The sequence below is a fragment of the Pseudopodoces humilis genome, chromosome 2 (genome assembly GCF_049639895.1).
Source record: "Pseudopodoces humilis isolate 2021_Gansu_Grassland_sample_001 chromosome 2, ASM4963989v1, whole genome shotgun sequence".
Classification (NCBI taxonomy): Eukaryota; Metazoa; Chordata; class Aves; order Passeriformes; family Paridae; genus Pseudopodoces; species Pseudopodoces humilis.
This window is the reverse complement of record NC_142201.1, coordinates 14,862,922-14,874,991: the sequence shown is the minus strand read 5'-3', so window position 1 is coordinate 14,874,991 and position 12,070 is coordinate 14,862,922. Positions and strand designations below refer to the sequence as shown.

General features: G+C 38.9%; 1 protein-coding gene across 6 annotated transcripts in view; it reads right to left on the bottom strand.

Moving 5' to 3' along the window:
• Positions 1-12,070, bottom strand: part of SH3KBP1 (SH3 domain containing kinase binding protein 1) — a 212,431-nt gene that overhangs the window by 79,659 nt on the left and 120,702 nt on the right. For all 6 annotated transcript variants that reach the window (XM_088051918.1, XM_014253926.2, XM_088051917.1 and 3 more), the window contains one exon: positions 2,560-2,756. In XM_088051918.1, coding sequence (XP_087908044.1) covers positions 2,560-2,756 — 197 coding nt within the window. The remainder of the gene's footprint in view (positions 1-2,559; positions 2,757-12,070) is intronic.

Genomic DNA, 12,070 nt, shown 5'->3' with positions numbered 1-12,070 from the left:
AGCACTGTAAAACAGCTCACTTACATTTATCAGTAATGGAAATTTGTCAGAGCCAAGCCTCAGAAATCTGATTCTGCCTATACATGGCCAGCGGTTGACTCGTCAGCACCAACAGGCAATGAAATGGACAACAAAGCATAAATGCTTGATTCTTCTATTTTTCTAAGAGAGCAGAGCTCTGATAGTGCTTCTCAAGCTAAGCTCCGACAACTGCATCATTAATTTCCCTAGGATAATCTGCCTCTGTGATTTTTAGAACAGATAACACCTAACAATGAATTCTGCACACCAATAAAACCAATGAAGTTTCACGTAATTCCTCAGTTTTGCCTTTTATTGAGAGTTCATTGATCACCTTAAAATACAAGGGTGATTATAGTCCCCCATTGCTGCCACTGAGCAAACACTTGAAGCACACTAAACTGCCTGGTGATTTACAGGAGAGTCTAATGGCATCTGCTTCTGCTCAGCTGGCAGCAAACCTTTCTGCCTTCATGTTCCTGCCAATATTTGTGTAAAAGCCTTTTTAACACTCCAGCAATTCTCTGTGAAATATGATCTAAGCTTATGATTCATAAAATTGAAAACATATTAGAACACAAACTGATAACACCAACAAAATAAGACCCTGCTGATTCTTCTGTAAATGGGACTGACATTTTACACAGGAACTATCATGTTATAAATAATCTCACATTATAAAATCTTCACAGTATCTTACTGATGCTTTTTAAAAAAACCTGTTGTTAGAAAATACTTTAAATAAAAAAATTCATATTATCCTTACAGTAATATTTCATCAGTAACTGTATAAAAAAGAAGCAACAGAAAGAGTTTTAGTGTCTCCAAACTTCAGAAAGCATAAAAAAAAAAAGGGGAATACAGGAAAGCATTTTTTTCTCCTTCATCAAAAGTTTAACAGTTATTGAAAAACTGAGGCTTCAGTGTTGTGAAAGTTATACTTGTAGATGAGAAATACACAAAACAGGGCAAAGATCACTTTAAAAACTACATTGTTGGAGAAAAATATGGACCAACTTGGAACTCTTCATGTATTGCTACACTTCAAACCAGTATGCAGAGCTTTCAGGCTAAATTGGACCTTGCTTGGGATGGCCAACTTAATGCAGGATTCTCTTACACTCAACATTAAATGGTAAAGAACATGGCAATGACAAGGGAGGAATTTCTTGCAGCTGGGGTGTTTAGGGTGGTTAATGGTCTGCAGTTCTAACAGAGGTCGTATCACTGACTCATGTTTTTGTGCTGGTAGTAGGCAAAGACCTTGGTGCTGAAGCCTGTGAATGGCACCTCTCAAAAGTTAACCTAATCCTGGGCAGGAAAAAAGCATCAACAGCAAAGAAGTGTTGTCTTTAGTTATTTACACATTTCAAACACAAATGATGGATTGTGTTTACAAAACCAAGCCATTATTTTTTACTAACCATGTCAATTTTAGGAGAACCTGAAGACATAGGAAGGAAGGTCTGTGTTAAAAGTTTCCTGAAAATTGTGTATTCTGTTTTTGGCTGGGTAAAATCCTGTCAGTTGTTTGTGGAAAACAAAGACTTCACTTTACTACAATGTGGAGTAAGATTTTCTTCCAAGGAATGAAGGCCACTTCATAAGGACTTTTCAAAGACTTCAAATGAAAGGAAATGCTTCTGCAAAACCCAACACGTGAGTTAGGAAGTCCACCTAGAAACAGAAGGCAAGCAGGGCACCATGCAGGCTTTGAAGAAGTCAGCAATGGTCAAGCTGTAATACAGCCTAGGTTTTTCCTTTATTTAGGTTATTCGAGCTCTTCCCTACCCTCTTTATACTAAATGAAAAATGGTCACCTGCAAAATATTAACCAAATGTCCCTCAGTATAATTTAGTTCAGAAGTTTCCATCTCTCTCTGCAGGACCTCCTGTCCTCCTCTTCTCCTGTAACTCACGGTGGATGTAGGTGTGATGCTATAAATCAGATCATTGATCTAGGTTGGAAGAAAAAGTCTTGCAGGCCAAAAAAGGTAATTGCTGTAGTGCCTATAGACAAGTGGACAAGCATGAATCAAAAGCTGAGAAGTTGCCACACCAGGTATCATGAGCCCAGGAGCTTCCTAAAATCACCACTGGGGGCAAAGAAAATGCACCATGTAACTGTGCCCATAGCAGAACTTGAGGCTGTGGAAGCCTCCTAACACTTCTCAGCACATCAGTAACAATATGCAAATCTGACTGTACACTTAAAGGAAGGATTTCACAGATTTTTTTGTTTTTAGTCGTGACTTCATTTGAAACCATGCACTTTTTTGTTGTTTCCCTAAAGAAAATACTTGAGAGCAATTTTTTTTTTTTAATTTTTTTTTTTTTTAATTTTTGCATGCAGCTAACATCACTGGAATCCATTTTCTGGTCTAAGGCAAAAATAAAAAAAAGCAGAACCTGGTCTACAGAAAGATTAGGAAATAATGAACTTAAAGCTTCAAATTTTAGCCAGTGACAGAACTTAGAACTTTAAGATGAAAACTTCTTTAAAACAACACCAAGAGACAATTAAGGAATGACACATACCTTATCTACTGGGAGGAAGTCATTTTCAACTTCTATTGACCTTGGTCGTAGCTTTATGGGTTTGTCTTTGAAGATATCTCCAAAGCCAACACCTTTGACCTTTTTGGGTTGGATTGTTGTGCCTCCATTGGCCCCTTCTGATTTTGTACTGCAAGAGTCACCACCATCACTCTCAGAGCCTGTAGCATCTTTTAGGCCTGTGAAAAGGAGGGATGAAAGAAGGTGTGAAGCTCACTATTTTCAGATCAGATTGTGACTGGAAAATGGTCCCTCCCACCATCCTCTCGAGGAAAACAAAACCACAAGAAATAGGTAGAGAAGATGCTCTCTGTGCCATGCACTCATTTTTGACTTTGAAAAATGACTTTATTTCATCAGATTGGTGTACTCATTAGAAATTACACCAATCCACAAATCCACAAAACATGCATACTCCAGCATCAAAACTGCACAAATGAGGATGGTGATTCCTTGAGTACCAAGAAATTCCTTATTCCTCAGGCAAAACCTCTTTGGAAAAGACCCCAATAAAAGAAAGAGTTAAATTCAGCTGTAAGGCTCCTATTGTACAAAGCCACGTAAAGCTAACAAGCAGTCAGATCAGGCACGCTGTACCTTAAATCTGTGTGACTCAAGCCAATTATGCAATTAGTATCTAAAGCTACATTACCTAACTGGGAAATATAAAGCTGAAAGCTGTTCAAACAAATTTGCAATCAAATAAGCTGCATAATATGTTCCCTGCTGAAAATTAAACCTCTCTGCAGCATAGACAGCCTCATAAGAAAAGCACCCATGCACACTCTCCTCTAAGAATATAACAAATCAAAACTGATGTTCTGATTTGCATTACTTCTTTCAGTGAATAGGAAAATTCATCTGCATTTAGCAGATTAGCAGAGGCCACAAGTGCAATAAGGTGATGTTTCAGCCACATTACAAAAGGGTGCAGCATCAGGTCAAATAACCACTGGCAGCAAAAGTGACCCACTGCAGTTTCCTTCCCTAGACCACTTAAATCTGACTCCCAAAATTAGCTGTTTCCAGGAAAACCACAGCAATTGCTGCTGCTACAGTATTAACTGTACCTAACAATAAGAAACTCAAATCCTCACATTTCCCTAACAATCAGTCATGATGTCATAGACTGGATCTTACAAGTCATAAAAAAAATAATTTCAAATAAGCTTTTCTTCTTAATTACTTCTAAATCAAGTTCAACAAAGTGATTGCAATAGATTTTCATCATAAAGGACTGACAGTGCAGATGAACCACAGAAACCAGGGCACATCCTAGGGCCTCCAGGAACAACTTCATGATCCAGAGCATGTTAAATGGGTTTCAACACCAGGGTGCTGCTAGGAAATGAAATCAGGAATTACATGTCAGATCAGGACTTTTAGCCGAAAACAGAAAAGCCATGATATGCTGCCCTGAGATTTTCTGTATTTTTAACAAAAAAGGAGTACAAAGGCAGAATTAGAGAAAGTTCCCTATTAGAAACAAACAGAAAGACTACAGATTAAGCAAAATACTTTGGCCCTCTTGCCTCCTGAATGGCTCCAACACCTGTTGTTGAACATCAGCAACACTTCTATTTCTTCAGCTATTCAATTCAATTCAAATAACATTGAACAAGTTATTTATTCCATAAGCAGTGCAGGATTGTAATTTAAATGAATAATAAATAATTATATTACAATAATTTTCTTAAATATGCCAAAGTCTTGATTTCTTTATGTTTTATTTTTCTTAGAAGGGCCTGTGAGAACACCTCAAACCTGGTTAATTATCATATTCATTATGGTAGTTAGAATGGTAGCATGCCTACCATCAGTAAAGTAAATCCTGTTCAGTACTTCTCTTCCAGACCTCAGGAAATCAGCAACCATGGAATTTAAGCATTGCTGTGATGCTGCTTGGTGCTCTGGTGGGCAGGAGAGGAGTGGCTATCCATAGCAGAGCCTTTGCACAGTGTTTCCAGCAGAGGCACTCGGAGATGCGAGGGTAAATTAAGCCAGACAGGTATAAATCTCCTTGGGCAGTGTGGCAAAGTCATTGCTCCTTTCTTGTTCCCTCCCCTTGCTCTGACTTGGGCAGTAGCTGAAGAAGCTCAAGTTCCACCAGCTGGACCTTCTCCAGCTTTGCAAATTATCAGTCACTGGGGCCCTGGCTGAGATAGAAGCTAGAACCAACTTTATTTACCACCTCCAACTGCAAAGACAATGTTCAGCCATTGACTATACTGAGCATAAAACATCCACAACTCAAAAAACTCAGACAAATTGTAGTGATCATCATCTTTTAGCTGAACAAAATATCTTGATATGGAAAATTACCCTCTGGCAAAGGTTTCTACTGTCATCCTTGCCAAAATCTCAAACTATTTTGTGATGGAGGGAAGAAGCAATGAAGACACCTCCTGCCAGAAGTAACTGATAAGAATCCATGACTGCTCTTAGCCGCTCCCTGAAATGAACAGAAAAGCTATCTTTAAAATAGGTTAATAAAAATAGGTTTTCTGCATTCCTAATTGTGGACGAAGATCTGAACTTTGGTCAGTGGATGGAATTAAAATATGAAAGTAATTGTGAGAATTACTCAACAGGTCTCACATGGACTTCAGATCTTTGAAGTTTATATGAAAGAAAGATCAGAAACCTCAAGGGGATCCAATAAGAATAAATCTTTTGTTTCCTTCTGGGTCATCACTTGTTTTTCATTACGGCATTTTCAGCTTTTATGACCATTCTTCTGTGATGAGGCATCACACTTTGTATCAGAAGCCTCACAACAGATTTCCCAAGCATCACCCATCTGTGCTCGATGATAATCCAAGAGTTGTTCATTCTTTGTTTATTCTCTATACTGCCACAGAGCTGCCTTAGTATACAGTCCTCAAAATGAAAGCAACATAGGAAATAACAGCATTGCTTCTTTTTCTTTTTCTTTTTTTTTTTTTACATGAGGACAGAATGGGCTGAAGTGTGGTCTGTCCAAAGTAAATCACATTTGAGTGATCAGATACAAAGCTCCTTCAAAGTTAAAAAGAGTTCTTCCAGATCAACTGGGAAAATGACCTAATTTAATTATTTTTGACTGACCCAAACTGAGGAGCTCTCTGCACTTAACTAAATAAATCTGTAAGAATAAAAGCCCTGCTTGTGCTCTTATTACAACATGACTGGGGTCTAGAGACAAAGGGGACAGAAGAGAAGAACTGTATGCAGTGGAAACTGTAGAACAAATCAGATAAAGTGAGGATCTGCAGTAACATTAAGAAAGAATAATGCCTTGCTTGAGTACAAAACAGTCCTGCAGAGAACAGTCTAACATGCTCTTACCATTAAAGACATGCTAAGGAGATTCTCTCTTACTTTCCTTCATGTCCTACATGATATACACTCTTCTGGTTTGGACAGAGAAAGAACTCAAAAGCAAGGATTTGCAACACTGTGCCTACCCTTGCCTAATAGATTCTGTCCTCATTTATTTTTTCATTGGGTTGTTCCCTGATACAAATACATATGTATGTATATATATATATATATACTCACGTGTATGTGTGATACATACATGTGTGTGTGTGTATACATATCAGTATATATCAGTATATACCAGTATTATCTATCAATTCTCTTGATGCAGCTGCCACCTGGCTCAGGTGATCTTTCCTCTTAAAACCAGAAAAATATTCCTCTTCCAGTCACATGTTTTTTTCATGGCTTTTGTTTTTGTTTGGTTGGTTTTTTGGTTTTGTTGGGCTTTATTTGTTTAGCTTTTCATGGAATTTTTTGCCACTACTGCAATAGCTTAGTAGCAGAGCACAGTTGGCTGGATAGTTTCTTCAAAAGATAAATGTAGCCCACGGACACAGCTGGGATCTAAGCAGGAACTTGAGTGACACAGACTGTTAGATTATGAGTTTAAAGTATGAAATTTTCTTCATGAAGAGGTACAGCTATCAGGGAGGTCAGGCTGCTAAATGAACATTAAAAACTGGAGAGAATTGCAGTGGTCACAGTCCCCCTCTCTGCTGACCAGCACACCCACTCAGCCTGAAACAGCTGTGGTCTACCACAGGGATGGGCTTGAGCACAAGGGTCAGGCCAGCAGCTCAGCAAACTGCTGTCCTCAGAAACACTGAGAACATCTTGCTCTTCTTGTAAGCCCAGCTATTAGGTACTTCAAATAAAACCAGTATAGGATAAAAGCTACCGTAGTCAGGCCTCTCACTAATTTTTTGCTACTTTTCTTTTTTTTTTTTTTTTTAACAGCAACTTCCCTAGAATCTGTCAGCTCTCTGTTAGCATTTGGAGAGCTGACAAGCTAAGAACATAACATCAATAAGGTGCTCACTCACTAACATGTTTACTATCACATCCATCTTAATAGCAGGACAGTTTTTCAGAATTTTAATTTCCCTTTTTTAATTCTCAATAAACATATTTTTCAAATCTTTTGGGAACATCACTTCAAATTTCTGGCTCTATAATCAAAACCTCTATTCTTTTACCTAGATTTATTGTTGCTGAATCACCTGTAGCAGCACACAGTAGAGCTCAAATCTAAACTGGCTGCATTTTTCTAGTAAGTTCCTTCAAGTGTGAACAAGGGCACCATCACCAGCAAGAAGTTAAAATTCCCAGGGGCCAACTGTTCCCAGCTTTTGGCTGGAAAAAGATGTGGGTCTACAGCTTTTTAAAAACACTCAGAGTTTTGATTCTTTATTGATTCATGCTCCTTACAAATGCAAGCTCATCTAGTATTCATGAAGATTAAATCTTCTCAACACTGTCTGGAGGAATTTCGCACTTCACACATTTTTTCCTCTATGGGTACATAAGAGAGATTGTTTCCCCGAGACATTTCAAACACACCACACTCCTGCTATAGCAGTTACAGGTCTTTTGAGAGCAACATTCTGAAATGTACCAAAACAGATTAGCTCAAACAGGGATTAAAAAGAGACCAAAACATCAGACTTAATTCAGCAACGGCCTCTCAGAGCTGTGCTGGCAACAAACCAGGATTCTAAATCAGAAAGATGATAAAGGGCTGTGTAACTAAAGCTGTTAAAACAAAAATAAACAGCTGTGGTAAAATTAACTTCATTCAAAGCAGGAAACAAATTGTTTCTAAACAGCTTAAAATGGCAGGGGAGAAAAGGAAATACATTCTACGTTTACAGAGCTTTCTATTTTGAGCTATTATTTGGCAATTTAATTTTTGGTTTTTTTCTGGATTGTTCTCTCTGCTGACAATTTATGGCCCTGGACAAAAGAGGGACCACTCTGACACAGGAAAGGCCAGTGGTGTCCTGGCCCTCTAAGCACTTCTCAGCTCTGTTAAGCAATGGAAAGGTCAGCTGTTCAGAGGCACACCCTGAGACCACGCAAAGGATCTCCTGATTTGGTATAGCAGCCAGAGAGAAACACTGTCAACTGTGTTCAATAGAACAAAGAAATTTGTAAATGAAGCTTATTACTTTTATGGAAGGGAAGGAAAGCAAGGGGAAATATGTCCTTTCCTTCTATTCAGAGAATGACAGCATGGAACACCCAGGTAATTGATCTGAATGACAAAGGTGGTGAAGTTATACATGGTAATTGCAGTAGATGAGACAGGAACTGTCCTTTTCCTCTCATACTGGTGAACAGAGAACAAATGCCCACATCCTATAAGCTCAAGTCTTGAGCTTGCTTTCTGTCAAAATCCTGCATGCTGTTGAAGCCATCCCCAGCAACATTCCAGTGTCATAAAAAACTCAAAACCAGAAAATGAAATTGGATTCTAAATACTACTGTAGAAGAAAGACATGTTGATTCTTCTTAGTTTAAAGATTAATAAATTCATGCTTTCAAAACACAAATTTATGCTTCTTTACCAACAGTGATTATACATGTACAGTGATTATACATGTCTGCTGAGGCAGACTATTTCAATAATAATAATTATTTGTTATTCTCAGTCATTCCTTGAAAAAATATAACTGTGTCAGCTAAACATTTTGTCATTTGCTTTCAACATGTTCATTTTCCTTTGCATAACAGTTCTTGCCACATAAGAAATGCCCCAAGATGCCTATGCTTGCACAAGTGGTCATGCAAGGGGAAGGGAGCGGTGCCTGGCCCCACGAAGCAGCATGCATTGAGGGTGATGCAGCACAAGCATCTTCTGCAGCACGAGCACAGAGCCATCAATACAGAACTTGCTGGCTTCCCCACCTTCCCAGCCACTTCCCCAAGTACTGTAAGAGCAATCATTCATTCGTTCAGGAGCTCTACAACCGTAGATAACCATTGTCCTCTTCATTTGGGGACTTCACCACCCTCAGCAAGTACAGGCACGCATTATTTCACATGGAAGGAGAGGTAAGAAGCCACAGCCAACAGGGCTCTTTACCTGCCAGTCACCAAGTACCAGTCTTTTGTGAAACTCATGGAAAACCACTTGGTAGCGGGAATCCCAATCAACAGAAGCTTTTAACATTTCACCCCAGTCAACATAATTTTTCCACACAAGGCCCCTAATCCCATGTCATCAGTACATTTGTTCTCCAGCAAACAGGATGCTTATTTAATCATGAAAATATCCCTCCCCCAATTTTATAATTTTTCTTTCTCAGATGTCATTTTTCATTGCAGCATCTGTAGCAGCTGTGTATTTGATACAAGCACTTTTTTGCGAGCAAGTTGTAATAAGGTGAGTGAAATACTAAGTTGTAACTGTCGTCTCTTCAGAGCTGTTAAAATCCACATTCAGGTTTCTCATTTACCTTTGCTCATATTCTGACACCCCTAAATGGGGTTTACAACATCATAAATACACCAGCCATGTTGATTTCTCAGAATTCTGACCAGCCATAATTCCTCAAGAATTAAGGGGAGAGAGACAGATAAAAAAAAAAAGGTAAAAAAAAGTGATGGAGCAATAGAAAACACAAAACACAATTGAGGTTACTCACGAATGTTTCTGTTTCAACGATCCTGATCTTCTTCCATTATATCTAATAGCTATTACTGACAGCATTGTGGATCCACATATAAGGAAAGAGAGGCAAATATTTGTCAAATCAAGCATTTTATCTGCACTGTTCCTCAGTTATTGCATCTTTGAAGAAAAAGAAAGCGAAGCAAGAAAGAGAAACTAAATCAGTAAAAATAAAAAAAGTAGAAATCCAAGAAGCGTTGCTCGTGGAGGTGCAAGAAAATTGCAGGATGAGAGAAAAGAGGACTGTGATCAACAAAATGACAAGTTTTTTGTTGCTGTGTGTTCTCTCTTCACCCAGCATGTGCAGTAGCAAAGATTTTCTGACAGCAGGTTGATGAGCAGAATGCCAAAGGAGCTGGAATTGCTGCTGAGCAGAGCCTGGCATACCTCATGACCAAGAAAGCCATGTCAGCATATAAAGGCAAGGCTGGGTTTTTCTGCAGGAGATAATCTTGCATATTTCAGTGGAAGGTATCTCTAGAAGCAGCAACTGATTCAACAGCTATTACAGGCCTTGGTTAAGTAAGAAAATTTCTTTTAAACACAGCAGTTGGAAAATGGCTTTCAAAATAAAAGTTTTTAGCACTGAGCATGTGTTTGTGAAGTAAAAGCTCTAAGCTTGATTACAAAGTTGAGCAACACTTCATGCAATGTGATACAGGTGAATCCAAGCATTGCCTAGGCATAACTAATCTAAAGTTATTAATTGACTCCAGCTTAATTTATGGAGAAATCAGCAAGTTGAAATTAGAGCAGCTGTGAGTTGTTTTAGCCAGACATCCCCAAATGAAAACAATTCTGTGGAATATCTACAAATGGTTTTCACTGGAGACATAAGCTCATGGATATTTGCCTAAAAATATGGGCCATAGAGGAGATGTGAAATGGAAGGAGCTGGCTGTACCATCAGTCAGCTTGTTCAGGAAGAGCATGATGAGTAAGTTTGCAGGAAGTGAGCTGTAAAGAGATGGAGCAGGGAGACTAAGAGACCCTCCTTTTTGTGCGTTAGTTTAGGTAAGAGAATCTCTGATAGCAACAACAGTGCAAAGCCTCGTTTTAAGACTTCCCTGATTTTGTGTATTAGCCATTCCTCAGTCCCATTTCCTATCCAAAAAGCAACAAATAGGCCATCCAAGTGTAGCTGGATATCTGGCCTTCTGAGATGTAGCTTTGTGGATAAAGTAACCTCTGCAGCATGAAAAAACATGCAAGTCTCAACCAAATCGCAAGGAAGGTAGAATCAAACCTCCAGGTAAACCAGCTCCAGGTAGTATAAATAGATACCCTTTATCAGCTTTAAAAAACAAAGTTTAGATGGGTGTTTGCCCAAAGCAATGAGAGACAATCTACTGTGGGTTAAGCTGTTTTCTTGCAGCTGGTTATCAAGCTTTCCTCTAGACATCCATCCAAACCTGTCCTCTGAAATCAGTTTGATGCAATTTATTTTCTGTGATATGGCACAACCATGGGCCAGTGTGATTAAGAAGAACTAAATGCAGAGCTCTAGCACAACTGGAAAGGCGACTGAATTCTTCCTGGCTTCAGTTATGCTTACTTTAGATGACTTGAGAAGATGGGAAGGATCATTTGGCCCTTAATGAAAAACAGGCTGGGCATGGAGAGCAGGCTATTGTAAAACTTTTAAAGGTAATGTTAGGGCAGCACGACCAGTAAGATTGTGAAATTAAAGGCTCCAATGGCAGACCTTGCATCTGATTTGAAGCTTCATCTTAAAGTCCAAAGTCAAGCATACTGGAAATTAACTTCATAAATCCTTATTATGCTCATCAGATGGTGGATTAGAGGACATGATGGTCTAAGAACCGTGAAAGAAGCATGAAATTTGAGTGATTGATAAGCGGTCATGGAGATATAACGTGAGAAGCAGCACAAAAATTTGAAGACCACTAGTCACATAGTCAGCTTCAGCAAGAGCAAGGGCTTGGCTGGAGCTTGCAAAGAGCTGCAAAATGAATTCTGGTAGACAGGAAGATAATTTTCCATGAGGAAATACTCAGAGCTGCACACATTCACAAAGATTTTTGTTCAAAAAAGGATCAGATTTGTTAAGAAAAAAAAAAAGTGTAAGAACAAATATCAGAACAGAACAATGCCACTTCAACTACTTAATCCTTTGCTGTCAACATGCAGGACAGATGTCCTCAGAGGTAGAAGGCCAAACACTCCCACCCATAAAGGAGGAAGAAGGGTAGCACAGCATGGATCCTCTCAAGAGAAAGCTCTCTGGGGCAAAAGCAGATGCCAAAGCTAGGACAACATCCTGTTCACCGGAAGACAGAACTGAACACTTTGCACTTACTCACACCAAATATGAATCTTTTAGCTAGATTTCTCCATGAGGAAACAGGTGGAAGGACAGATTTCTGTCTTCCTTGTTTCCTCAGTCTTGCATCTGATGCAACCATTCTCTCTTTTTCTGTATTACCAGGGCAGTAAAAGAACACGAAAAGCAGGATGTGGCCTTCTTTTAAAAAGCAGAGGCCAAAAACCTGAACA